Raw genomic sequence first — 25,053 nt, 5'->3', positions numbered from 1 at the left:
TACTAGCGTTAAGAATCTATGAGAAAACTAAGATTTATAAGCTCTTGAGAGGTTCTTCGAGTGCAAGGTAAATTAGAATTTCTGAAAGATCAATTTTTTTAAGATCGTCTCTGTATAATCTTTTATATTGTATCATGTAATCTCTAAGATTGTGATATTGAAGTTGTAATTATTTCAACTGGATGTAGACTTATTCTGAATGGAACCATTGTAATTGTGTTCTTCTAGTTCTTAGTTTGTTCATTCAATTCTTTGTGCAGTTTTGCATTCTTAGTTAGAGTTTGAATCACTAATTAATTAATTCACAACATTTTCTATATATAACTTTAAGGAGCTCCAATGATCATATGTTTGAATATTGTATTTTAAATATATTTTTGTTTTAATTAAAATTAAAAATATTTATTTATTTATAATGAATATTCCTATTGAAAAAATGGTCCGGGCAAACCCTATACGACTCAAACATTTCTTTACTACATAAAAATTTGGACATTCTTCAATAAAATCATACATAGTTACTTAAAAAACTTTCTATTGTAAAATCTCATCTTATACGTGAAATAAATAAATAAATAATTGAGATTATTTGTCTTTACAGGGGCAGTTGGGTATTGACTTTCAACTGTAAGAACACTTCTCCACAAATTATATTTGTCAAAGAGGCCAATAAAAATCCAAATTGGGCAAAACCAAAGGAGTCAGACCTTGTGTTTGACCACCTTATATTACCCGTTAAACGATTTAAGATTGCAAGCCCAATCAACTTGGAAGGTAGACATTAATAATTAATTAATTATCTTCTCTTTGTTGTCATTAATTACTAATTATATTACTTTTATTCACAATGATTGTTGTGAATTGTGATGGAAATGGCTTCTGAAATATCAACTTATTCTTGACATATATATCATTATGTATAAAAGTAAGAAACGAAAATCTAAAAAACTCTAATGATATTTGTATTTTTTTTGAAATTAATTACATCTCTAATTTACCCGTCTTTTTTCTCTAATGACCTTCGTACCGAATCAGATTTGCAAATCGGCTAGCAAAATCCTTTGCTAGGGGAACAGAAGTTGAAAATCGAAAATGTTAAAGTTTTCCATTTTTCATTATTCAATCAATCACAACACAGCAAATTCGGAGTACGACAAGTTTAAACCATTATTATTACTACTAAAACAAAAGCAATAACGAGTCGATCAATTCTATATTTTCGGCAGGAAAAAACGGAGCAACAGGCTATAAAAACAAGATTATAAAAGCAGCCACACATCCAAAAGTTTGTTGAGAATTCCTCCTTCCGTACGATCTTAACCTTTAGGCAGCGCCACAGACTTGGCTCTTAGATTCAGAAATATTGCCCTGCAAAATCGAAAAAAATGCCAAAAATTGAATTACGAAACCATATATTTATACGACAGAACAAATATCTTCGATTCGGATAAGAACGTACCAGAAACAGGCAATGCAACTATGAACTATTACTCGAAACTGTAGAGGCACGTACTGGTGATTAATCCATCCAACCACCGGCCAGAACTGCATCAAAAAAAAATGCCCCAAAAAGTAAATTCAAATTTATTTATTTAATTATATTTTTAATAATGTGCCGTTTCTAATTGATGGGCATTTAATATTACTTACACTCCATGCTGTATACTGGACAGTCGGATATTCCTTCTTGATTTTAGATTTCACGTGGATCCACGGTCTTCCTGTGATGCATGTTATAAAGTGAAGGCTCGTAAAACCAGCTACTAGATTATGGATTTTCGAGAAATAAAATTATATTCACACATTATTTCGACGAATATGAAGATCTACATAGGAAAAAAACGACATGGAAATATTGAATGGTGAGAATATAGAGACGACTCACCCTCGATGACTAAACCGTAGTAAATCATGAAAAGCATGTTGTTCCAAGGTGACGATGTCAGTTGCTCCAATACCACCTGAAAATGATTTTTCTTTTCGTTTAGTGTTTAATGATCGTATTTCATCCCCTATATTAATTCGATCGCTCTTGTAAGAGGTATCGTTTAGTGTTTAATGATCTCTTCGTTTAGTGTTTAATGATCTTTTAATCGTATTTCACCCCCCTATATTAATTCGATCGTTCTTGTAAGAGGTATCGTTTAGTGTTTAATGATCTCTTCGTTTAGTGTTTAATGATCTTTTAATCGTATTTCACCCCCCTATATTAATTCGATCGTTCTTGTAAGAGGTAACTTATCGACTTGATTGTACAAAAACCTAAAAATTCTGAAAAAAAAAAAAACTATTTCTAAATCCAACGGGCGAACAGATCGAGAAAGAAAAAGTAAGTTAGAGATGTACCTTCTTGGCAACCGTTTTCTTGTCTTTCTTCCCCTTGAAAAATTTATCGAGTGCTATGTGAAAAAAATGCCCGAACGGACCCAAATAGGCAGCGCCGAATAGCTGCATTTTTATGTATATGCCAAGTCAAATCATAACAACAATCTGCCAAAACTCGGTGCCACACAAGATAACGAACCAACATGGAAGCTCGTTCGTAAACATTTCATCAATTAACTAATCTTTCTTTGCAACGATGTCAATTTAGACTATCAACTGATGCAGATATCAAATTGCAACAAGCAAGAATTTGGAAGTGCCGTTTAGCTAAATCAGAAACGCGTTCGATTCAATCGATCGTGTTTGATTACAGTAAGCAAAGTAATTTAGTTCTGGAAAAATCAATACATTCCATAATTCAAACACAGTAAAAAAATCCCCCAAAAAAAAACAATTACCACTTTGAGGAGGAGGCGCTTGATCTGAAGTTTGGGAATGCCGGTGAGCTTCTGTGCCACTATATCACTAATCGCCGACAACACCCCCGCCGTTATAACCTATACGAACCAACAAAACAAAATCCCAAATTCAAAATCAAATCAGTATACAAAAGAGAAAGTCAACGTGTCTCTCTCTCTCTCTCTCACCTTGGTCCGCAGAGGGTGTTGTTGGAGCTGACCCAGATACTGCTGCAAACCCTTCTTTGCTACAGATCCCATCCCTTCTCTCTCTCTCTCTCTCTCTTAATTATTGTACCACCGGAACTGGAAGTGAGAGAAAGACAACTGGGAAAAAAAAAAGCTCTTTCCGCCGCACCTAACACTAAACCACCTTCGTTCGGGTCTGAAATACGAATCCAATCCGAGATTCTAGAAATTTGATCTTTGATTAATACAATTGTTTACAATAAAGGTGGTGGACTTAGACTAGAGAGTACACGATAGCGACGAGGGCACGGCAATGGCGGGCGGATGCCATGGTAATTTAATCGCTAATTAACTTTTATTTTTCATTAGAACAAATGTAATTAGATTATTAGAATATTGTCATCACTCAATTAGTATTCCAGTCCACAAAATGAGTCACAACGGATGATGACCCGAACCATTTGGTAGAAGATTGAAAAACTGAATGGGTCAGCCCGGCCCATGAGCCCGGTCAACAAAACCTCAACTCTTCTCTCTAGTCAATACTTTTTTGTTACTATAATCTTTTTGGGAACATATATATAATGACTTTTTTTTTTTCTTATTATAAGTAATATATAATTAATTATATATAATGACTTGAAATCTATAGAAAAATTAGTTGAATCTTCTTATAGAATATTCTTCAGACCATATTCGAACTCTACATTTTGAAACAAGATGATTATAAGATGTGTTTCTCTTGGCTTGTAAATACCAGATTATATAACGAGTACAAACTAGAGAAACATTCGGAATCTACAAGATTCTGTTGAATTTCACATCATAAGGATAGACGTGTAGCACATAACGAGTACAAACTAGAGAAACGTTCGGAATCTACAAGATTCTGTTGAATTTCGCACCATAAGGATAGACGTGTAAGAAAATTCATAATTGAGGATGGCGGTTGTAATTACCCAAACATGAGGGGAAGTTTCTGTAATTTGACCTTACCTCGTGGGGTGACCGTAATTTACCCGAAAAAATAATGTCTTCTACATATATATCCATCTACTCAAACAAACCAACAATTGCCAACAAAAAATATGTCATTTATATCAAAGGGGAAACAGAAAAATAGGTAGGCCAAAGTTAGAACTATTCCAACGCAAACTCCCAAATAGAAAGAAAAAGAAGATCAATTGATTGTAGCATTTTCATTGTTCATAAAAACCCGAAGAAAAACAAAACAAATTTCAGATGTAACAATCATTCCGGAAACTTCAAGAACAGCGGAAAACAGTCAAAAAACCGAAAAAGTTACGGCTTGTAATACTTGGTGGCAACGAAGGGCATTTTCGTCACAGCGCCATCATACGCCTTCCCTCGGATCACAATCTTCAGCTTCGTGCCCGCCTTGTGGTTTCCAGACTTGACATACCCCATGGCAATATTCTTCTTCAGACAGGGGCTGAAACCCCCGCTCGTGACCTCACCTATGTTCTCTCCCTTGTCATTTTGAATCTCGCTGTGACCCCTAGCAGGCGGGCCCGAAGAGAAGATCCCGACTCTCCTGATCGACGGTCCAGATTCAATCTGCTTGAGTATGACATCAGCACCCAAGAACCCTCCTTCAGCCCTTCTTCTCTTTCCAACTGCCCAAGTGAGACCGGCTTCGATCGGTGTAATGTGCTGCTCCATGTCGTTACCGTACAAGCACAGACCAGCTTCCAAACGAAGACTGTCTCTAGCTCCAAGCCCTGTTAACCTAATTTTACCTTCGGATTTTTCGAGAATTGCTTTTGCCAGATCAACTGCGTTCTCTGATGGAACCGAAATTTCGAAACCATCTTCACCTGTGTACCTGAAAAAAGTCCACAAAGATTGCATTTTTTTCGTCTTTTCACTGATAGTTTATACAAGGTTAAATTCATTGATATATACCCTGTTCTAGTGAGGTAGCAAGTTGCTCCGTTGATATCCAACACATGGAAGTCGCTAAAGTACATTTTGCTCAAATCCTCTTTCGTCAGGTGCTGCAAAACCGGGGCAGCAAGTGGGCCCTGCGTCGAGATACTAAGACGATCAATAGAAGTACGCACAACATTGGCTAATAATACAATGTTTATTCACATGCTGCTGTAGTTGTACTAATATTTTCGATCTTCCTAAAAGAATTAGAAACTCAATCACCCTTTTTCGATCCAGTGAGGAAAAAAATCACTTTTTTGAAAACCCACGACATAAATTTAATAAACCAAGAAGAAAATACGATACACCATTCAAGAAAGTCAAAAAGTCAAAACCGTAATATCACGCATTCTTTAGCATGCCTAATTTCCAATTACTCTTTTTCACCAAAACCGCAGAAGTTTGTGAATGATTTCATACAAGATGGAGAACAAACAATAACGAGAAACGTGAAAGGAAAAAAAAAAAGCGACCTGGAGAGCCAAAAGCGACCTCTCATCGTGAATGTGCCAAGAAACATCACCGCCTTTCGACGTGAACGCCTTCATGTGCTCTTCAATATGGGCGAGATCTTTATCCCTACACCCCGCATTTACAACCACGTATATATGTTCATTGGTCACTTTTGTGATAACTGAATCATCAATGGCACCACCCTTCTCGTTTGTGAATACGGTCAAGCAGCCGGTTCCAGGTGCAAGACCCGCCACATCAGCGATAACGAGCTTCTCGAGAAAAGGGATACAGTCCTTCCCTTTGAGGCTGAGACCACACATGTGGGCGACATCAAACAGGCTGCCGTTTTCCCTGCAGTTCAACGTGGAGTCCATGATGGAGTCCTTGTACTGAATCGGCATACTCCACCCTGCAAAGGGAACCATTTTCCCACCATGGGCGACGTGGAAGTCGTACAGAGCTGTCTTTTTTAGATCGGCTTCTGACGCAAAGCATCGACGGGTGACGTTTTTCTTTTCGGCTTGAGCCAAACGGCGAGTGATTGACTGGCCGAGCTGCCACAGATTCCCTCCTCTCATCTTTGTGAATTTCTGATTAGAAAAAAGAAAAAAAAAAAACAAGAATGATGGATTTATTAAGATGGGGAAATCTGGATTAACAGATCTTTAATGAGTTATATTAAGACAAGAGTTTAAAAATGAAAACAATGTTATAGTGAATTAGTTAGCCTCGGACATAGGTCATAGCATAACAGGAAGACAATAAATCTACACTATGATTGGAAATCACAATAAAAATCCAATCTTTTTTCTTTCTACATCGTACGGAATAAACATTGGATTTGAGGTTTAATCAGTACATTTAATACGCATCATTTTCACAAACCCATCAAACGAATTAATACAGGGAAACCAGTGTACGATGTTCTTACAAATACAGATCCCGAAAGAATCTCACCAGCCCACAAAGGGAAAAAAAACAATCTTGAATTAATTCTTCTTATTATTCAGAAACATTGAAATGCAAGCATTCAGATTCAAAGGAGAGACGAAGAACACACAGTACCTGAACAACTGACGGATTATTTTTCCTTGAAAATTGTTAAGTGGGAACCCAATTAAGCATATCTTTATGAGAAATATATATATATATATATATATATGGAGAGAGAAAAAAATATGTTCTTTATTGTATTAATACTTAAGTAAATAAATAAAAGAAATGGGATTTAGTGGGTGGCGGAGGCTTTCTCAGCCAAAATCAGAACCCATCTTCAGTGAGTGGTGATACGATTTTCAATTACCCACCAATTTCTCTGTGTCTGCTTGTTTGGTAAGGGAATGGTACTTGTGAGGGTAAAATGGGTAAATCCATTATTCCTCTTTTTTCTTTTTCTTTTTTTCAATTTCTCTGAACTTCTTCTTGTCATTAGCTTCAAGTTGATTTATGATCTTGAATTTTTTAATCATCGTGAATATAATTAGGTGAGGAATGGAGAATTGTGTTAAGTTGTTAACAACTAAACTGCACCTAACTAGCCTGAGCTATAATAAAATTCAATTTGAAGTTATTTAAAAGTTGTGAATAATTTGACATTAGATTATATAAATGGTCAAAAATCAAAATCAATAAATTACAAGGACTGAAGTGAGATTTCTTGAAACTGTAGGGTGCACTTTGAAAATTGCCCCAAAAACGACGTCGTATGAGCTTTGTATCTTGTCGCTGCTGGAACTTCAAACACCAGGAGCCAGAAAAATTGAACTAGAAATAGTGGCAATCTCCAGAGCCATTCACAAAATCCGTGGGGCCCATCAAATTTCAATTCAGATTCAGATTCTTCAGACATAGCTTCATATCCATTTTTGTTTTATGTATAAATTTACACCAACAAGCTTGATTCTTGATTTTTCCTTCTGTTTGTGCAAAAGCTTTATGTTTTTGTTTCTCTCTCTTTGCAGATGAAATCATCTAGGCCCAGATAAGGTTAGTTGATTTTTCAATGATTCTGCTGTCTTTTTGTCTGCAAAAGTTCATGTTTTTTTCTAGGATGGATCATCGTTTTATGTTTGTTTTCAGCATCTAAATTATCAAACTAGAAATTCTGATGGATCATTCTTTTTATTTGATGGTGCAAAAATAAAAATAAAATTTGCTATTTTTAAGGTTTCCAAGATTTTTGTTCAACTATGTTGACGGTCCATAATCAAGGAGCTTTTAGCAGTTGCCTAACACATACAATCAAGAACATGCTGCAAGATACTACTAATGCCAAGTTAATGCATGTTAATTCCTTGCTTCGTATTGTCGATTCTACGGGCCCCGTTAAGTTCCAATGTAATAAGGGGTGGTCGAGCTGGTTTTTCTCGCCGAATTACACCAATCAACTCAAACTCCAACGTTTCTCACAGCAAATCACTTCAAAGAGATGGCTGGTGAAGTTTTACTTCGTGCCCTTAGTGTATGTGGTCTAATTTCCACTTGGACCGTATTTTCTTGTATTGATTTTTATGATTTTGTTTCTCTAGTGTCGATCTCAAGATTCCATCTCTCCCGAAAACGAATACCGATCGTCGCGCAATATAGCAATCAGCTTGTTTAGGCGGTACCGGAATTTCATCGACCGTGGAGGAGGAGACAACCTAAAAGTATATTCTGCCATTCCGACTTTTTAAAAAAAAAATCTCTCTCCTGCCAGGTCGTTATTCTGTTCTTATTTATCGGCTGTTATATTAATGGAAATGATGCTTAGGAGTTCATCAGCGCTGGTGTGAACGCATACGCATTGGGATGCACCGACGAAGGCCTGAGAAAAGAGCTTACTGATATGAAGGAATCTGGAGTTAAAATCGAAGCAATGGAAGCTTACAGTGGAAGTACAGGTCTTAAGTCCAAGATTATCTCCCAAGAAGTATGTCAAATTACTATCTCTACATTTTATTTTATTTTGTATTAATTTTGTCAAAATTGATTTATTTTTTTTCGTGTAGGTTGATGAATGTATAATGTGGCTGAGCATTGTATTCATCACAATTCTCTGTACACCACAACCAACTATAGTTAGATGGTCGTCGACACCTCCGGTGGCGGACGAAATGCTGTCACAATGGAAGGGCTTCTGCGCAATTATAGCAAATGCCTACTACATGAGAGGAATGGCTTGGTGAGAAAAATCCTCCTATTTTTTTCTGCTTTTATATCTCAATTAAATCCTAACTTAATGTACAAATTGCATTAATTCAATTCAAGGCTACCTGTGAAGACTCTCCAATTGGAGCAGATGGCAGTAATGGGCCGTGCTGAAGAACCGTCGCTTGTGGCTAGCCGAATGAGAATTGTGTTTAGCACACTCGAGGTCAGTTTTTCCTTCAGACAACAGTTCATTAAAGAGTTCAAGAAACGAACCTCGTATATATCGCATTGGTTCATTGAACTGTTTCTGTTTGTTGTCAAATGCAGGTTGTGAGTCCACAGTGGCCCATAGTATGACAGCTGTTGCTCCACTTTCAAGATACGAAATACCTTTGCCAAGATTCAGCCAAATGTGAAAATTGATTCGTCATGTGTACGTGTATAGTGCAGGTGTTAACTGTTTCAAGTGTCTATAAAACTATCTTGAATAATGAATAAAATCTTAGCATTCATTCATATAACTTGTTTATCACAAACAAAAATTTGATACTGTGATCACTTGCTCTGTGTTTCCTCATGTTACAACAACTAAAAACGATACCGAAAAGAAAAATGTGAAACCCATCGATCATAAAGTTCATAAACCTATGTGATTGACAAATACTAAATCCATCACTAGTTTGAGCGGGGAACAAGGGCAATATTGTCTTTTAGCGCTTTCCTTGCACGCCAATGGACAGCTGCCGCAGTTTCAGAACTTCCCATCTGGTATATGAAGATTATGAGCATCAGAATTCATGTTCACTTAACTCCAAACTGAACGACATAATTAATTGTTTATCTTGAACTACTTCATTTTCTCTCTAAGTGAGTTTATGTTTATACGAGATGAGAGAGATCCAGGTTTACCTTAACCTCCATGGAGTGATAGTCTTGCCACAGGCTTGCATCTTGATCATAAGTTGCAAGGGCAGATTCGTAAATTTTCCGAGCATTGGGAAGACCAGTCTTGTCGCCGGTAGATGCAAGGTTCAACTCAAGCTCGATGCAATTTTTGTATAAAGCCAATCCTGGGTGTGGTAAAGCGAGAAATCTGCGGTCGGAAAATAATAATATATCAAAAACCATGCTGAGTGTGAAAAAAAAGGCCAGAAATAAAACGAGAAACCCACCGCTTATACATCTGTCTTGAACTGTCGACTCCATCTCTTTCAAGAATAAAATTTACGATAGTTGATGAGAGTGAAAACCCACTATCACTTCCACCATCTTTGGTCAGTGAAGAAAAAGAAGCCTCCACAAGCTTGTCAAAATGATGTCTGTGGTTTGCGAAATATTTCAGCCCCTACAAAAAAAAATGCAAATAAACGTCATAAGTAAAACAAGGATTCGAAAATTTCTTACATTACAAGGAAAAATTTCAATAAGCATATATATATTTCCACATACCATAGTCCACAAGTCTTCTGCTTCTGAAACGCTAACTTTCATCAGAATATTTCTGAGAAGTTGAAAGATATATAGTAGGTCAGCCTTGCTCGGTGAAGGAGATTTATTCTGAATGCATTTCATTTCTACAGAAAGACGTAGAGTCCATAAATGCACTGCATCTGGAAATTTACCAGAGCAAAGCTTTTCTAACAGGATCTTAGCTTCGTCCAATTTTCCAAGGTTCAAAAGAAAAGAAACATATTGGCAAGCAAGATCTTCAGTAACACACCCCAGGTTCTCAGCCCTCTCAAATAACACCTTAAGATGTGAAACAATTTCACCGGCGATTTCCCCTTCCCTGTTTTCATCACTGACTGCATCCATGAGGAACTTTACATAAAGCTCGACCATCCTAGCCGATGGTACAAACTGCAAACCCTGCTCGTAAACCTACAAATGTACACATGCAAGGTGAAAACAGAATGTAAAATTTCATGGTTAATGGGATCAAAATGCTGCAACGGACTCAAAAGTAAATGTAAAATAGCTTGAAGTATGAACACAGATTCAGTATACTGACATCTTTACTATATACTATCACATTATAGCCATTTTACTGGTTGTTGATTACCTAAACAATGCAACACAACTAGTACGGTGCAATATGGTATTGTTAAACGCTGCAAGGACATACATGCATCAGAACTCGTTTATCTGAATGTATAACTAAATTGATGTGATCGAACTCCAAGAACAGTTGACGGCGATCTCCTATACCATGACCTATCAACTACCTTCGTCCTTTTACTGAATACTAATTCACTCAAGATTAAATTTCCACATAAGTGATATGCCGACAGTATGGATGTTAAAAAGAAACGAATATAAAAGAGCAAGAGAGGCAAGAAAAAAAATTAACACCTCGACTGCTTTGCCTAACTGCTCAGAATTTATTCTTTTGACGTCAGCTATTTCAACTCTTGCAAGCCAGTCCCAGTATAGTGGCTCCTCCGAGAAGTCCCTTCTCATGTCATCAAGTATCTTTTTCCGCATTTCTTCCGACCGAGCCAACTCAGTTGCTTCCAGCATATCAAGAAACCGTGTCCTGAGGCCGAAGGCTTTAGGTAGGGCTTCAATCGCGCTAGTATAAACAGTTTCAAGAATGTTCAAGCCATGTTCGCCAAACACGTCCACTTTCCCCTCAGATTCACCGTTTTGAACACCACCAACATCGCCATTCTCATTGAGTGCCATAAATAATTCCTTGTTCTCATCTCTCCATTGCTTATCATCAGCATTCCCCTGAACACGCGCTAGGGTTCCCTCATCCTCTCCCAAGGCAACCTTTCGAGCTTTCAACTTGTTGAGGTACGTGAATTCCATTCGAAGATACTCTACCCATAGGTCCTCGGAAGTCGGGCACGTTCTCAAACCATTTTGCATAAGAGCTCTCGCAGCTGCAACGTTAAGATTGTTGTCGAATTCCCAGGCGGCGGCATAAATCCACACACCGGCTACTTTCGGATGAAATCTAACTAATTGAGCCAGAGCCTTAAATTGATTACACAGGAAATAAGAATGTGAGATAATTCATCAACAAAGGAATATAATAACACAAAATTAACCATCACATTTTGAAATACCTTTTTCATCCTGCCGTGCCCTCGCGCTTTACAAAATTCCAAGTACTGAAACCACAGCTCAATATCACCCTTAAACCGCGTTGTGGCAAGCCGGTAAATTTCGAGAATCCTGGAAACGCCGGCGTAATCTGAGACGGACTTCTTCAATTTCTTATCGCCAGATTTCTTCAAAAAGGATTTTCGACGGAGGATTCGGAGGGCGTCGAGTTGCTTTTCGTAGTCTATGTAGGTCAAGTAATCCTGCTTTAGGGGACTCGGCCTCTTCAGGCGGTACTCGAACTTCCGACGCTGTTTGACTATCTCCGCTATCTCCTGTTTGCTGAACAAACCGCGACGGTCTAGGTCTTCTAGCTCGTCGAGCATGCGCTCAAGCTTGAATTGCACGACGTCCGCCATCGTTGAGGAACTCTACGCAACCGTACGTTACTTTTCTTCTGCGGCGGCGTGGTAGGGGGTGGAAGATGGCTCTGTTTTCCGTGTCTGTACTCGTTGAGTGAGAATGAAGAAGAAGATGTTAGCGGGCTTCAGAAATGGGCTAACTAGGGTTAGCCGTTTGAATATTAACATTTGATGAATCTTAATCGGGCTCAGAAATCGGGCTTCTTTTAGTCAATGGGCCTCTTACTTTTTACCCGCATGTTAAAATTTGATTTCGGGCTTCTTTTAGTCATTGGGCCTATGCATTTTACCCTTCTTCTTTATGCCCATTGAATTTTAAACTTTTATTCCTTTTTTTTTGAGGAATTTTGTCATGAATGTGTAAATAAATCGAACAGGTGAGCATATATCAATTGAACCAGTTCGAATTCACTTGCCAACGATTCATCTTACCGAGTTTCATAATATATCGGATGAAATATATTTTTTTTTTATTATGTACTTGTGTTAATAAATCAACTCCAACAAATGATTTCATATCAAATAGAGAAGACAAAATAGAATCTAAAATTAGAAATACAATTCATATATAAATAAATAAATTATTAATTAATAATATAAAAACAATTATAGTGGCGGAGGAAATCTATTGGCAGCTTTCAAGGTAATAGTCCACCTTCACTTCCATCACCAAGTGAACCACCGCCCACGCTGGTTCCATTGCCGGCGCCGGCGCCGGCGCCATCTTTAAGGCGTCCAATGTCACCAGTTCCATCTCCCCCATCGAAACCCCATCCATCACCTCTGTCGAATCCTCCAGCACCCAGTCCTCCCTCGCCGCTGCCAGGCCTTGCACCAAACCCTACTCCGCCGGCCCCGCCACTGCCAGGCCTTCCACCAATCCCTGCTCCGACGGCACCGCCGAATCGAGCTCCTACGCCGCCTCTAAATCCACGGAAGGGGATCCCGTAAGGAGGGAAACGGAAACGGAAATACGCTGTCTGCACATCGGCAGCACTCTTCCCGGCGGGTGACATCCGGCCATTTACGGCGACGGCGAATGCTGCAATTGCTACTAGTAAGAGAATCTTAATCGCCATATCTCTTTTCCTTCTTATTTTGCTCGAGTCTACTGAAACTGATTGTGAATGAGATTACTAGGTTGAGAAAGTATGGTAATTTATACCGACAATTAGAACAGAATTCATCACACTTTTTCTCCCTCTAGTTTTTGGTGAAAATTTGTTGACCAACATGTCTTGCAACAAGATTGAATTTGGTGCCATCTTTAAATTGAATTTTTCTTTTGTAAACAGAAACCAAACATCAAGATTCTGAATTAAAAATAACTGATTCAACAACATATTCTTCAGAGATATTCGACAGCGAGAACGTTGTCGAAAACAAGTTCTGAGGTACAAATCGAACAATAGAGAAACCAAAAAAAAGAAAATTTGTGAAGACAATGAATAGAATATATAACTCAGCAGCTAAAGTTGCGCTACTATTACTCCCTATATATATCCTAGTTCATATCATTTTTTTTCCGGATGCCACATGTCACCCTTTCGTGACAGAAGCTTAATCCACGTCATTTCGAATTCAAAAAGGTCTAGTGCGATGACCTCTTGCTCGGCCACAGAGAAGAGCATTCCTTGGAATGGGAAGCTCGTCTCTGAACGATGTTGATGGTGTGTAAACCCTTAGGTAGAATTGTTGACCAAGATATTGTCTTGCCCAATCCTCTGATCTTATATTCCACATTCCCACATTGTCCAATGCTACATATATTGCCGTCCAAGATTTCGGGTAAACCTGTAATAACACCCCGAAAGAAAACACGATCAACAAGAAGCAAAAGGAAATCAAAAGAAGAAGAAAAAAATAGATGAACAAGTTTTTATGTACCTGAACAGTGCAACGGGCGACTGTGTCTCTCAAATTGTAGCGTAATCTACTTGCTTGAGTCCATCCCCCACCATCCATTCTGTTAATTGTTGACAAATTTAGCCCAAAAAATAATTTGTTTTTAAGGATCAAGAAAGCATGATTAGTTAGTTAGTAGTATATAATTTTTTTATTTTTTTTGCAGTGTGGAAATATGGACTCACCCAACGACGAAGAAAGAGTATCCATCAATGTGCCACGACTGGAGGGTATTCTCCCAATTCTGAAACACGACTTCTATAAAAGACCGATAATTAGCATTCATGACCGATGTTGCAAGATAACCATTTCCATAGTTGGGCTTGTCTGAGATACTTCCAAGACTGTAGACCCCACCGATCTTGAAGTAGTCAACCAACTTCAACGGAGTATCGGGAGATACATACGAAACACTATTGACAGCGTATCTCAGTTTGCCATTGATAGTCGGATCTGAGTTGGCAAGAATAATGGTCCGAGCCGGCTTGATCTCCCCGTAGTGGTATGAGCCTTGTGGGTTAGGTCTGGGGCCACTTGCTGTCAGGTTCCGTCTGATATTCAAGAAACACCAAAACAGAAATCAAGATTAAAAACCGTTTCTTTGTCCGTTTCAAGATTTTGGGGATAATGTATGTGTGTGTGTATATATATATATTACCGTATGGATCTAGCTTGGTTTATAGACCAGTCAATCTGTGTGGTGGGTCCGCCAGGTGGGAAACCGGAAACTTTGGTGAACGAATTACGGTAATGTAGAATAGCTGTGGTGGTGAGAACTGGAGAGGTGAAACGAGAAGACACTACAACGTAATAGTCCTTCGATGGCTGGTTAGCTTCGACCAAGACCGAGTAAGACTGTCCTACGTGGACATCGAGCGAGGTGTAGATATTCTGAACCGTGTGGGACCCTTCTACCTCTATCAGCTTCATCGAGTGACCCTCGATTCTGAAATTAACGGAGGTTGTCAGCCCCACGTTTGATATCCTGAACCTGTATGTTTTGCCTGGAAAGAAAAAAGATTGAACTTTTGGATTTAATTAATTAATTAAATCAGTTGATCAAGAAAGTTGGTTAATTCTTAAATTTAATTAACCTGGCTCGACTGTGAATGTATATCCGTTCCATCCACGCCCGTTGATTATAAGGCCGTCGGGAGATGGAAGATTGTGACCGCTATCCAAGATGTACTTGAGTTGCTGCAAGAAATCAAACAGAAATAAAATATGAAATCAAGAATCATTGTGGGGCGTGATATCATCGAAGTCCCTACTCGAAAGACGGGCTTACTCTATGGCTTCTCTTGAACCAATCACCGGTGAGTACGACATAATCGCCAGCTGGAGGGGGAAACGGAACGGGAATCTGAGGACGGCTGTAGACTTTGATGCTGCCATATCCACCAGCTGCTTTGTGGAGAGCAAGTGAAGGGAAGTAGAAATAGGTTCCGATTTGGTCTTTTGCTTGGATGGCGTAAGTGAAGTTTTTGCCAGGCGGGATTGGACAATTGGTCCCGTAAACTCCGTCTTGCCACGAGTTCCTTCTTTGCTGTATACCGTTCCTGGAAATAAAAAAAAACAGTGTGGATTAAGTACTTTCTATACTCGAATATAGGAGCTATGCCACTTACACTTCACTTATTCAACACTACATTCAGAAATATGAAAACAATGAAAGATGCTATACAATGTCGTAGCTGGAGATCAATAGATCTAGCACGTGCAGAGTGGGGACAAACCCTAATGGGCTTGCTTCCTCCCTCTAACATTGACATTGACAAAAGACAGCTCTTTTATTATTATATATCAGGGAAAAAAAAAATGAAAGTAAGTAGATCTAGTAACACATTGATGCTGAGATTTGGGAGGATAATGCATTACTAGTAAAAATTGCAGAACATTCAGTGCAACAAAAAGAATGGAATTAATTACCAAGAAAGGAGAAAAGGCTCGTTTAAGTAGTTGTAAACACTGATAATGAGGTTATCGTTGGTGACACAGTCAATCGTCGGCCCCGGAAACTGCCCGTTTATCAGAATCCCCTGCACCACCGCCATAACCATTTTCAAGAAAATCCAAGAAAAACAGAGCAATATTTGTGTAGAATCAATAATGTACCTGTTGTTTGACGCCGAGAGGGTAAATATCGCCGTAAGTGATTCTCCAGGTGTAGTATCTATAAGGGTTGTCTCCATTTACCCCCAGCCCATGTAATAACACAAGTAGCAGTGCTGCAAACACACTAGTGATGAGAGGAGACCTCTCTCTCATCATCATCATCATCATTTTCTCTCTCTACTCTCTCTCTCTCTACTTTCTTGAAAAGATACTTTCCCTTTTAGTTTTCTTTCTACCCTTTATTTGGATGTCAATAGCAGCAAAATGCAAGTGTTTTTAATGAGTTGAGAGGAGTGAGTTATGGTGTTCCATTCCGCCACCGCTTGCTTATAAATTGAGTACTTTGTTTGTGTGCTTAAAATTACGCATTTGCCACTGTCACGTGCTGCTGCCTCCCCCCCCCCCTACTGCCAGTACCTCCCCTTTGTACTATCACTGCCAGCTCTTATTTTACTAGTATTAGTTTTCTTCTTAAAAGAATCAATATACTTATATTGCAATTTGTTCCTATTTCTAATCAATAAAACTAGATTCAATTCATTAACACCACTTGTTTGGGTAACTTCGTATGAACCAACCATCCTAACTTGGAATCGTTGTGAGTCAAGACTAACTCGTAAGTCAAGTGTTAATGAATCCGGTTGAGCGGGTACTTAAGACTTCGTTACATTTTCATCGAGTTTTAAAATTCATATATTTAAATAGACTGCATCCCAGCTTTAGTAGTATCGAATACAAATCAAGCTCAAACGGGCTTTTTATGATCAATCTCAAATGTGCGCATCGAGTGATTTTATTCTATTTTCGACTCTAATTGGATCTGCAGTGTTGGATTCTTAAATTAATTAATCTCCTTTTCAACTTCAACAACCTCCACCGAAAATTGGTGCATGGTTTTATGAAATTTGGATTTTATTAGGCCAAGTACCTAACTTAACAATATAATATATTTTAGTATAGTTAGTTAATAATATTAGTGATTTTCTCCAATCTCTATGAGCGAGTTTTTCAAGGGGCCACGTAATTATTTGTTGACTCAAAAATAAAAAAATTAAAGCCACTTGGCTACATACTATTACACGAAAATTGACTTAGATTTTACATAATGGGTATTCCATCGAATTTAGCCTTGATTACATGCAACAAAGTCGGGGGTGATTGCATGTGGTTGCAAACTTGCAATTAATGTATAAATATAAAATTACTTTATTAATTTCATGTTAGATCTAACAACATGTCAATAATTATTACAGCGTGTCGGTGCAGATCATAATAAAAATAGCAAATCAAACGCGTAATTATTATTATTTAATTATTATTATTTAGGTTGTATAAAATTATTCATGTGAATTAATTCAATGAATTGGAAAAGGCAGAAACAACGCCCGCCTAGATTGCAGGTCTGAATTGAATAGTGTCACAATCTTATGATAACAGCTGTGCAAATTGCAAATAGGTAGTTGACTTAGAAAATGCATTTTCTCTTTCTCAAAATAAATAAAATAAAATAAATAAATAAATAAAAAGAAAAAGGCATTTTAATTAAGGGTCTATTAGATATAACCCCCTTAAACATTCAAATAATAGGGGTAGACCCAAATTTATATTTGCCATTTTGATAAGAGCCCAAACTTTTCCTAATCACATAATTACCCTCAATCAAATCCCACAAAACCCGTTACTTTACCTTTTGAAATAAAATCAAATCCCTTCCTATTTTCCCGTTAAATCACTATCATCCCAAACCCCACTATCGGATAAACTGCAAAACCTCCCAGAACAACTTCCCGGTACGGCCGATTGAAAGGGGAAGACGTCTGCACTGCCGTGAAACGACGATTTTCGTGCACTCCGAGCAAGCTGCCGTAGGTACGTCGTCGCCACTCGCTGAATCGCTATCATCCATCGATTTGTTGATATGTTTTGGCTAAATCGACTATCACGTTTGTGTATTTGCAAATCTGTCATAATCGCATACCGCATTCGAGCACTAAATCAGTGATATTGCAACAATTGATGGGCAGGACATCCACCAGAAGTGATATCGTCGTTGGCCGTCGCCGTCGCCGTCGCCGTCCTGCTCCAATCTAGGGTTACTCAAATATAGGATTACTCAAATCTAGGGTTTTGATAAATTTTCGGCCCATAGTTGATTAACGAGATGCATAGTCGAATTACATATGTATTAATATACTATCCCATATCATTTAATAGACTATCCCACTGGTATAATTTTACTATGGATCTCGTTAATCGACTATGGGCCGAAGAATCATCAAAACCCTAGATTTGAGAAGTGACGGCGGCGGATTTGTGTTTTAAAATTAATAGACTATCTCATATCTTTTAATAGACTATCCCATGTATCTAATTCGACTATGGGTTTAGTTAATTGACTATTGGAAAAATAATAATATATATGGAAACTGAATAATATGTTTGTTTGAAATACTAATCAATTCGGGTAATTTTCCTTATTATATGAAAACGATTAGGGTAAATAATGATATATATGAAAAAATAATAATATATATGGAAACTGAATAATATGTTTGTTTGAAATACTAATCAATTAGGGTAATTTTCCTTATATCATGTAATAGACTATCTTACTCATCTAATTCGACTAAGGATCTCGTTAATCGACTATGGATCCCGTATTATTCAACCACATAGTATATTAATAATTTCAATATAGTACATTGATCTGCTATGATAGTATATTACGGTTATAGTAGTGATATGAATTGTGTTACAAACAATATACCACTGAAATGACAAGAACATTGAGAACAACACCAACGTAAAGTATTCCAACATAACCAATAAAATAGTACATTAATAATCTCATAATTTCAATCTAGGGTTTTGATAAAATACATAAAACACATCATAACACAATCAAACCAATATGTCGAGTTAAAAAACTCTAGTACATTAATAATCGCATAATAGTATAATAAAATGATAATGGTAGTATCATACGGTATTCATAATAGTATACTACTGTATTACAACGGTTTAAAACTTAACCAAAGTTACCGAGCCATTACATCGTAAACACCTCTTTATAGCAACCAACCCACCAAACCTCAACAAAATCCTTACGAAATTCGCCATCGAAAAAACCTAAAATCATGAAACAAAATTAAAAATGCAGAATACTAAAAAATGATTAAATAGACTGCAAATACATTTGAATGACAATACATTAATATCATCAAAAATAAACTTAAAATGCAAAATCCATACGCTAATTTAAAAAAGACTACGAACTATATTTTAATGTACTACCCAGCACACTTAAATCGGCTGTTATAAACAAATAAACCAACTATCGATCGGGATCAAAAACATGAACTCGACCACAACAGACAATTATTCCGATTATTGCATAAACCAACTACGAAGCTCATATAAAACAACTCTGGTCCGATCTGCGTGAACCATCATCTTCTAACTCTGTCAATCCTCTTCCAAACAAACATCATCCGCCAAAAATAACGATGTATATATGACGACGTAATTTTGTTAAAAAACGTTCTACTTCATAGAATCAAGTATCAACACAACTCTTAAAATTTCTAACCACCGTAATCGACAATCCTAGACATTGAGCGAAAAATAAAAACGAATAACGCATTCATACCCGGTTAACAACGTCCAACATCGAACGCTCAAATTCGATCCTATTTCAACGACGGTGCAGAAATCTTCAAAGACGATAAAGAACCGCTGGAACGCTGAAGAGAACCTTCGAAAAATATTGTACACGATTTGATATAACGTCCAATGATCTCACGTAATTTTATTCCGTGATTTTAGGCAACGTATCAGCAAATCTCAAATCACGTAGTAAAGGAAATAAATGCGGTTTAAAAATAAAACAGGGGTATTAAAGGAAAATTATATAATATATTTTGCCAAGTTGGCAAAATTGGATCTATATCAAAAAGGGGAAAAAAAATTGGATCTACCTCATTAGAAAATATGAACAAGGGGGTTATCCCTAATAAACCCTTTAATTAAATTAAAAATATGGACATTCAATAAGCCACGGCTCGTGAGCCCTGTTTGGGTAAAAGCCATCTAAATAGCCGACGACAAGTTTCGTCTTGTTGTACATTAATATTTGGATAAATACAGAGTGTATTTTTAAGTTTATATATAATAATATTTTTTTTTTAATTTAATAAATATTTTTTTAGAAAACACAAGTTTGTTCAACTTTTGTGGATGAAAGTGTAATTAGTCAAATCTGTGAGGGGCAGATTGTTAACAGTAGTCCAAAGTGATCACTGGGAAAAACAGGGAGCACCAAATTCTTGTTGTTGGTATAAAACAACCCTGGAATTGCATCTCTACCAATCAATTCAATCCCACTAATCTTGAAATCCTTCAATTTGCACAAAAACCGATCGAGCCGTTCTTGTATCGCGCGTTTCCCAGTCAGCATAGTGTTCGATTTCGTGTCGTAAGTGTATCCAATTTCTCCGGGCCTTAGCTCGGTCCATGCATCTAACCATCCTTCGGGCTTTGGGAAAGGCCCGTCTAGTTCATCATTCCAATTCATATCACCGCAGAATATCACGTTCCGACTGTTGTTGTCGAGAAATTTAACAGCTTCTTTCGCCTGAAAAACGCGTTCATTGCTGTACATTTGATCCCATTCCGGAGGCCTCGGGCAAGGGCTTTCTAAATGGCTTGTGGCAATGACTAGTGCCGTGTTTGGCTGCTGCATTTGGACTTCCGCAATGCAAAGTTCTCGCCCCATTATCGAATTGTGGAAAGGCTTGCAGCTGTACGATTTTACCGGCAGTTTGCATAGCTGCAAATTACAAAAAAAAAAAAAAAAAAAAAAAAGTAACGTCGTCCCGAAAAGTTCGATTTAAAAGGTATAAATAAATTCTTGAAAGTTATATCACTCGCCTGCATGCAAAAGTATCGCCATCCCGAAAAGGCCTCGTCATCTGAAATCGAGCACATGTAACCTTTCCACCAATTTGATCGCCGGAAAATTTCGTAGATACCTGCGGTGACCTCCTGCATGCAGAATTATTGCACACGCATAACAATAATTCAAAAAAAAAAAAGAAAAAAAGGGGTCAATTTAAAGAAATTCAAATCGAAATTACGAAATCTGGCTTTAATTAATTAAAAAAAAAACCTGAAAACATATAACATCCGGGGAGTGGAGTTCGATAAGGTCGCCGAGTGCTTTCATCCTCTCGTGTATCTCGACATCTTCACGAAACCAAACGTTGTAGCTCAAAACCTTCCATATTGTTTTCGATTCATGATCGGTACATTCACTCGTTTCTGCACAGCGGCTTTGCTTTACATTATTACTACATACCCAAAATCTAATACCAGATAAACAGTTATTACCTGCATGCAGGATTTGAGATTAATTAATAAGGTATTAGTATACTAATGTAAATCACATCTACATTAATTACACAGATAATACCTTTAGAAAACATTTTCTGAACAGCAACTATGCATCAAACTTAGAAGACATCTTTTATAAAGAGTGGTTTGATTGTTCTTGTGCTTCCGTTCGACAAAATCGACGCATTCGCCCCTGTCACGTCGTGCTGCTGCCCACAACCCACGTTGCAATATCACTGCCAGCTAGCTCTTATTTTAGTACTAGTATATATGTTGCTATTTGTTCTTATTCTAGTCAAGAAATCAAAATTAAATCCCTTAATAAACTCATAATTTAGGTAATTAACTTCTTGTGAGTACTATATATTACAACCACCCAAGAGACCGATCCAATAAACAGTTGCTAAATAGAAATGTTATATTGATAATTCATTTAATTATCATTCAGTAAATTAGTAGGTCATTAATTGGTGCCTCTAAATTTGGAGTTGTGAGTCTTAATTATTGAAGACACAATCCCAACATTGCGAAACAATTTTTTACTCGGAAAAATCGGCAACAACTGGTGCATGATTTTATTCGAGTAGGTTAGTTAATAAATAGTTCACGACAAGGGTAAATTGGTAATTTCCCTTTTTTTTTTTTTCTTCTTCCCTTTTTTGCTATAATCTATGCATATTTATTGATTTTTCTAATATATTCGCAACGCTCGAAAATGCCTTTGATCCTGTAATCCATGCCAATATTTCAAAAAAAACCAGCCATTTTCACCCTACTCCACAAAGTCTTGACATAAACTGTTAACAAAAAAATGCCCAACAGAAGTTTCCAACTTCTTCGAAAACGATTCTGCTACACACAAAATTACGCATAAGCCATTTAAAAAGGACAAAAGTGACGAACTTTTCTCTGTGGAGAGAACTCTTACTCAGTCAAAATTTCTGGGGGGGAGATTGTTAACAGCAGTCCAAAGTGATCACTGGGAAGAACAGGAAGCACAATCTCCTTAACCAGCCCTTTGACCTTCTTCTCCTTCGTATACGATACCCCTGGAATTGCGTCTCTACCAATCATTTCAATTCTACTAATCTTGAAATCCTTCAATTTGCAAATAAATCGATCGAGCCTTTTCTGTAGGGCCCGGTTGCCACTCAGCATAGTGTTCGATTTTGTGTCGTATGTGTATCCAATTTCTCCAGGCCTTAGTTCAGTCCATGCATCTAACCATCCTTCGGGCTTTGGGAAAGGCCCGTCTAATTTATCATCCCAATTCATATCACCGCAGAATATTACGTTCTGATTCTTGTCGAGAAATTTGACGGCCTCGTTTGCCTGAAAAATGCGTTCTTTGCTGAACATTTGATCCCATGATGGAGGGCTTGGGCAAGGGCTTTCTAAATGGCTTGTGGCCACAACTAACGCCGTGTTTGGCTGCAGTTCAACTTCTGCAATGCAGAGTTCTCTTGCCATGATGGAATTGTGGAAGGGTTTAGAGCTGTACGATTTTACCGGCAGTTTGCATAGCTGCAAAAAGAGACTCGGCTCAGTAATAAATCAAGAAAATATGTGTTTCTTGATTGGGAAGATCCAATTGGAAGGGTTTTCTTGCTAATTTACAATTTCCCAGTAATTTATGTTTCCTGTTCTTATTACTTTATTCATTAAATGCAAACCCCTCATATTTTTTTACAGACACTTGATAATCAAAGGTCGGAAATTGGATTCGAATATAACTTAGACATATAATATTATCACCTGCATGCAGAAGTATGCCGCTGGAAAGGCCTTCCCATTTGAAATTGAGCATCGGTAACCCTTCCACCAATTTGATTTTCGGAAAATTTCATAGAAACTGGGGGTGACCTCCTGCAGAATTGCATAGGCATAACAAAAAAGAAATCAAAAAAAAAAAAAGAAAAAAAAAATTACAAAATCTGGATATAAAACACGAGAAGGACGGAGAAAAACCTGAAAACAGATAACATCTGGTGAGTGCAGTTCAATAAGGTCGCCGAGAGCTTTCATCCGTTTATGCATCTCAAGATCTTCACGGAACCAAACGTTGTAGCTCAAAACTTTCCACGTTTTAGATTCATTGCACCGATTTGCTTCACCTGTGGCTGCATGCACGGCTTCCATTTACATTAGATTTCCAAAATCCAACACTAGAAAGATACCATGGAATCAAGACTAAAAATATTCAAATTATGCTAGTATAGTTAACGAGAATGTCACATCCAACTCTCGGATCCTTCCAAACGCACGTTGAGCACAAAATTGCCTCGGAGTAGCACATACTCAAATCACCGCTAAAACTCCATTCAGCAAATTTAACACAAAGGACGAAAATTAAAATCGGAAGTTTGTATTCGATCAGTTATACACATACACGCTCTCATCTCTGATTATAGGAATACGTCATAGCCTCGAGTACATTTTCAGGAATTAATTCTACACAACACCATCTTAATATTTCTGTAGAACACAATAATGCCACAATTTATAACCCAAATTACTTAAATTTACCAAGTTAGGTTACAGTTCTACGAAAAAAAACCCCAAATCATGATTAAGAAAAAACAGAACACACCTTGTGACTTAACTTCAATAGCTTTATTACTGCAAGAACCACCGGCATCACTTTCCGACCGATCTTTCCTCTTATTACTGCAAGGCTTTAACACCGCAGAAAACCCCCTTCCGCCTCCAGAATCAGACGCTCCACTGCCGCCATTACCCAAATCATTTCTCTCTCTATTTCCCAAACTACCCTTCAACTCACCATAACGGCCTCCATTATTACCACCGGCGCCGCCGGGGCTCGCTCTGTTACCTTTCTCGGCACCGCTAAACGGTCGGAGGGGCAAAAACACGGTGCCGGAAGAACCCAACTGAGCTTCATCGAGATCGTCGTCGTCGATTTCAAAAGTCGACAGTAGCGAAGCGGATGCCCTAGTTCCGCATATTTCGCAGATTGTGGAGCGATAAGGGTTCAGGAAAGTGCAGGAGGAGCACGACCACTTACTCCCCAATTCCGACGACGACGATGATGACGTCAGGAGCGGCTGTGGTTGTGCGGAATGGCAGATTTCGCAGCTGCAATTTCGGGAGGGTGGGTTGATGAAGGTGCACTTGGAGCATGTCCAAGACGACATTTTTCCGATTGCTACAGAAAGGGATTTAGGGTTTCTGGGGAATTTGAAAGGGAGATGAAAAAGAAACTGGATTGATTTTGCTGTGTACATAACTAATTTGAAATCGAAAGCATTGTGGTTTTGCCGCTTATTGAACCAGTCCTCGGTCGGTGGGAACTGGTGAGATGAGTATATCATGGAATTTGAAGGGGTTTTCTTGCTAATTTATTATATTCTCATTATTACTTTTAGGCCCCTTGGGTGTTGTTTTATACAGATTAGGTACAGAATATAATTTTTCCCACCAATTACACCCTCCTAACATTTGAAGATTAACAATAAGTCATAAAAAGGATAATTTTGTCAAATAAAAAACATTCCCTAAAACTATTTAATAGTTTATCAATTGATGTGCATCTACTTTAAATGAATGGTATATACTCATCCTTTCGACAATATCGGTTTATTTTGAGAGTTTGTTTTGTTCCATATTATCTTGTCACCTTATAATTTCAATAATAC

The 25,053-nt window shown here is 37.8% G+C and overlaps 7 protein-coding genes across 7 annotated transcripts; 1 reads left to right on the top strand and 6 right to left on the bottom strand.

The window, feature by feature from the left end:
- Nucleotides 1–1,079: 1,079 nt before the first annotated feature.
- Nucleotides 1,080–3,414, bottom strand: LOC105969201 (peroxisomal membrane protein PMP22). Its single transcript, XM_012993951.2, has 7 exons — nucleotides 2,973–3,414; nucleotides 2,784–2,882; nucleotides 2,347–2,448; nucleotides 1,886–1,961; nucleotides 1,651–1,721; nucleotides 1,460–1,545; nucleotides 1,080–1,368 (listed from the first exon to the last, which is right to left on the bottom strand). The coding sequence occupies exons 1-7, from the start codon at nucleotides 3,042–3,044 to the stop codon at nucleotides 1,317–1,319; spliced, it is 558 nt and encodes a 185-aa protein (XP_012849405.1). The 5' UTR covers nucleotides 3,045–3,414; the 3' UTR covers nucleotides 1,080–1,316.
- A 721-nt stretch (nucleotides 3,415–4,135) lies between these two features.
- LOC105968758 (Glycine cleavage T-protein family) lies at nucleotides 4,136–6,812 on the bottom strand. Its single transcript, XM_012993421.2, has 4 exons — nucleotides 6,447–6,812; nucleotides 5,399–5,971; nucleotides 4,899–5,017; nucleotides 4,136–4,818 (listed from the first exon to the last, which is right to left on the bottom strand). The coding sequence occupies exons 2-4, from the start codon at nucleotides 5,957–5,959 to the stop codon at nucleotides 4,275–4,277; spliced, it is 1,224 nt and encodes a 407-aa protein (XP_012848875.1). The 5' UTR covers nucleotides 5,960–5,971; nucleotides 6,447–6,812; the 3' UTR covers nucleotides 4,136–4,274.
- Nucleotides 6,813–7,105: 293 nt separating this feature from the next.
- Nucleotides 7,106–9,029, top strand: LOC105968846 (orotidine 5'-phosphate decarboxylase). Its single transcript, XM_088812255.1, has 8 exons — nucleotides 7,106–7,255; nucleotides 7,343–7,367; nucleotides 7,548–7,816; nucleotides 7,910–8,029; nucleotides 8,134–8,292; nucleotides 8,372–8,544; nucleotides 8,631–8,736; nucleotides 8,841–9,029. The coding sequence occupies exons 3-8, from the start codon at nucleotides 7,571–7,573 to the stop codon at nucleotides 8,868–8,870; spliced, it is 834 nt and encodes a 277-aa protein (XP_088668381.1). The 5' UTR covers nucleotides 7,106–7,255; nucleotides 7,343–7,367; nucleotides 7,548–7,570; the 3' UTR covers nucleotides 8,871–9,029.
- LOC105968845 (U3 small nucleolar RNA-associated-like protein) lies at nucleotides 9,002–12,138 on the bottom strand. Its single transcript, XM_012993522.2, has 6 exons — nucleotides 11,588–12,138; nucleotides 10,866–11,495; nucleotides 9,963–10,394; nucleotides 9,686–9,858; nucleotides 9,423–9,606; nucleotides 9,002–9,278 (listed from the first exon to the last, which is right to left on the bottom strand). The coding sequence occupies exons 1-6, from the start codon at nucleotides 11,981–11,983 to the stop codon at nucleotides 9,189–9,191; spliced, it is 1,905 nt and encodes a 634-aa protein (XP_012848976.2). The 5' UTR covers nucleotides 11,984–12,138; the 3' UTR covers nucleotides 9,002–9,188.
- Nucleotides 12,139–13,263: 1,125 nt separating this feature from the next.
- LOC105968635 (L-ascorbate oxidase homolog) lies at nucleotides 13,264–16,421 on the bottom strand. Its single transcript, XM_012993265.2, has 8 exons — nucleotides 16,007–16,421; nucleotides 15,821–15,930; nucleotides 15,180–15,450; nucleotides 14,986–15,088; nucleotides 14,550–14,895; nucleotides 14,077–14,442; nucleotides 13,874–13,952; nucleotides 13,264–13,780 (listed from the first exon to the last, which is right to left on the bottom strand). Exons 1-8 carry the CDS (start codon nucleotides 16,172–16,174, stop codon nucleotides 13,568–13,570), a joined length of 1,656 nt encoding a protein of 551 aa, XP_012848719.2. The 5' UTR covers nucleotides 16,175–16,421; the 3' UTR covers nucleotides 13,264–13,567.
- A 3,708-nt stretch (nucleotides 16,422–20,129) lies between these two features.
- Nucleotides 20,130–21,622, bottom strand: LOC105968332 (uncharacterized). Its single transcript, XM_088811905.1, has 4 exons — nucleotides 21,477–21,622; nucleotides 21,174–21,394; nucleotides 20,936–21,049; nucleotides 20,130–20,834 (listed from the first exon to the last, which is right to left on the bottom strand). The coding sequence occupies exons 1-4, from the start codon at nucleotides 21,487–21,489 to the stop codon at nucleotides 20,259–20,261; spliced, it is 924 nt and encodes a 307-aa protein (XP_088668031.1). The 5' UTR covers nucleotides 21,490–21,622; the 3' UTR covers nucleotides 20,130–20,258.
- A 520-nt stretch (nucleotides 21,623–22,142) lies between these two features.
- LOC105968636 (uncharacterized) lies at nucleotides 22,143–24,737 on the bottom strand. The gene is made up of 4 exons (XM_012993266.2): nucleotides 23,988–24,737; nucleotides 23,366–23,517; nucleotides 23,153–23,263; nucleotides 22,143–22,921 (listed from the first exon to the last, which is right to left on the bottom strand). The coding sequence occupies exons 1-4, from the start codon at nucleotides 24,727–24,729 to the stop codon at nucleotides 22,322–22,324; spliced, it is 1,605 nt and encodes a 534-aa protein (XP_012848720.2). The 5' UTR covers nucleotides 24,730–24,737; the 3' UTR covers nucleotides 22,143–22,321.
- Nucleotides 24,738–25,053: the final 316 nt, after the last annotated feature.

This window comes from Erythranthe guttata, chromosome 13 (genome assembly GCF_056151865.1).
Source record: "Erythranthe guttata isolate IM_541 chromosome 13, IM_541, whole genome shotgun sequence".
Taxonomy (NCBI): Eukaryota; Viridiplantae; Streptophyta; class Magnoliopsida; order Lamiales; family Phrymaceae; genus Erythranthe; species Erythranthe guttata.
This window is presented reverse-complemented; position numbering and strand designations above follow the sequence as displayed.

Bases quoted from the DNA above. Each gene is read 5' to 3' on its own strand.
- LOC105968635 (XM_012993265.2), bottom strand. From the start codon at position 16,174: ATGATGATGATGATGATGAGAGAGAGGTCTCCTCTCATCACTAGTGTG. The intron at 15,931-16,006 runs GTACATTATTGA...GCGGTGGTGCAG, and splicing joins CTCTCGGCGTCAAACAACAG to GGGATTCTGATAAACGGGCA. The intron at 13,781-13,873 runs GTACATAAAAAC...GTGTTATTACAG, and splicing joins TCGCCCGTTGCACTGTTCAG to GTTTACCCGAAATCTTGGAC.
- LOC105969201 (XM_012993951.2), bottom strand. From the start codon at position 3,044: ATGGGATCTGTAGCAAAGAAGGGTTTGCAGCAGTATCTGGGTCAGCTC. The intron at 2,883-2,972 runs GTGAGAGAGAGA...TGGTTCGTATAG, and splicing joins AACACCCTCTGCGGACCAAG to GTTATAACGGCGGGGGTGTT. The intron at 2,449-2,783 runs GTAATTGTTTTT...ATAAAAATGCAG, and splicing joins AGCGCCTCCTCCTCAAAGTG to CTATTCGGCGCTGCCTATTT.
- LOC105968846 (XM_088812255.1), top strand. From the start codon at position 7,571: ATGTTGACGGTCCATAATCAAGGAGCTTTTAGCAGTTGCCTAACACAT. The intron at 7,817-7,909 runs GTGAAGTTTTAC...TTGTTTCTCTAG, and splicing joins TCACTTCAAAGAGATGGCTG to TGTCGATCTCAAGATTCCAT. The intron at 8,030-8,133 runs GTATATTCTGCC...AATGATGCTTAG, and splicing joins GAGGAGGAGACAACCTAAAA to GAGTTCATCAGCGCTGGTGT.
- LOC105968758 (XM_012993421.2), bottom strand. From the start codon at position 5,959: ATGAGAGGAGGGAATCTGTGGCAGCTCGGCCAGTCAATCACTCGCCGT. The intron at 5,018-5,398 runs GTCGCTTTTTTT...ATCTCGACGCAG, and splicing joins GGTCGCTTTTGGCTCTCCAG to GGCCCACTTGCTGCCCCGGT. The intron at 4,819-4,898 runs GTATATATCAAT...GACTTTTTTCAG, and splicing joins TGCTACCTCACTAGAACAGG to GTACACAGGTGAAGATGGTT.
- LOC105968636 (XM_012993266.2), bottom strand. From the start codon at position 24,729: ATGATATACTCATCTCACCAGTTCCCACCGACCGAGGACTGGTTCAAT. The intron at 23,518-23,987 runs GTGTGTTCTGTT...CCGTGCATGCAG, and splicing joins TATTGAAGTTAAGTCACAAG to CCACAGGTGAAGCAAATCGG. The intron at 22,922-23,152 runs GTGATAATATTA...CTCTTTTTGCAG, and splicing joins CGGCATACTTCTGCATGCAG to CTATGCAAACTGCCGGTAAA.
- LOC105968845 (XM_012993522.2), bottom strand. From the start codon at position 11,983: ATGGCGGACGTCGTGCAATTCAAGCTTGAGCGCATGCTCGACGAGCTA. The intron at 10,395-10,865 runs GTGTTAATTTTT...GTACATTTGTAG, and splicing joins AGTTAGGCAAAGCAGTCGAG to GTTTACGAGCAGGGTTTGCA. The intron at 9,279-9,422 runs GTAAACCTGGAT...TTCATATACCAG, and splicing joins ATCACTCCATGGAGGTTAAG to ATGGGAAGTTCTGAAACTGC.
- LOC105968332 (XM_088811905.1), bottom strand. The intron at 21,050-21,173 runs GTTTTTTTTTTA...TTCTGCATGCAG, and splicing joins CGGATGTTATATGTTTTCAG to GAGGTCACCGCAGGTATCTA. The intron at 20,835-20,935 runs GCGAGTGATATA...TGTAATTTGCAG, and splicing joins GGCGATACTTTTGCATGCAG to CTATGCAAACTGCCGGTAAA.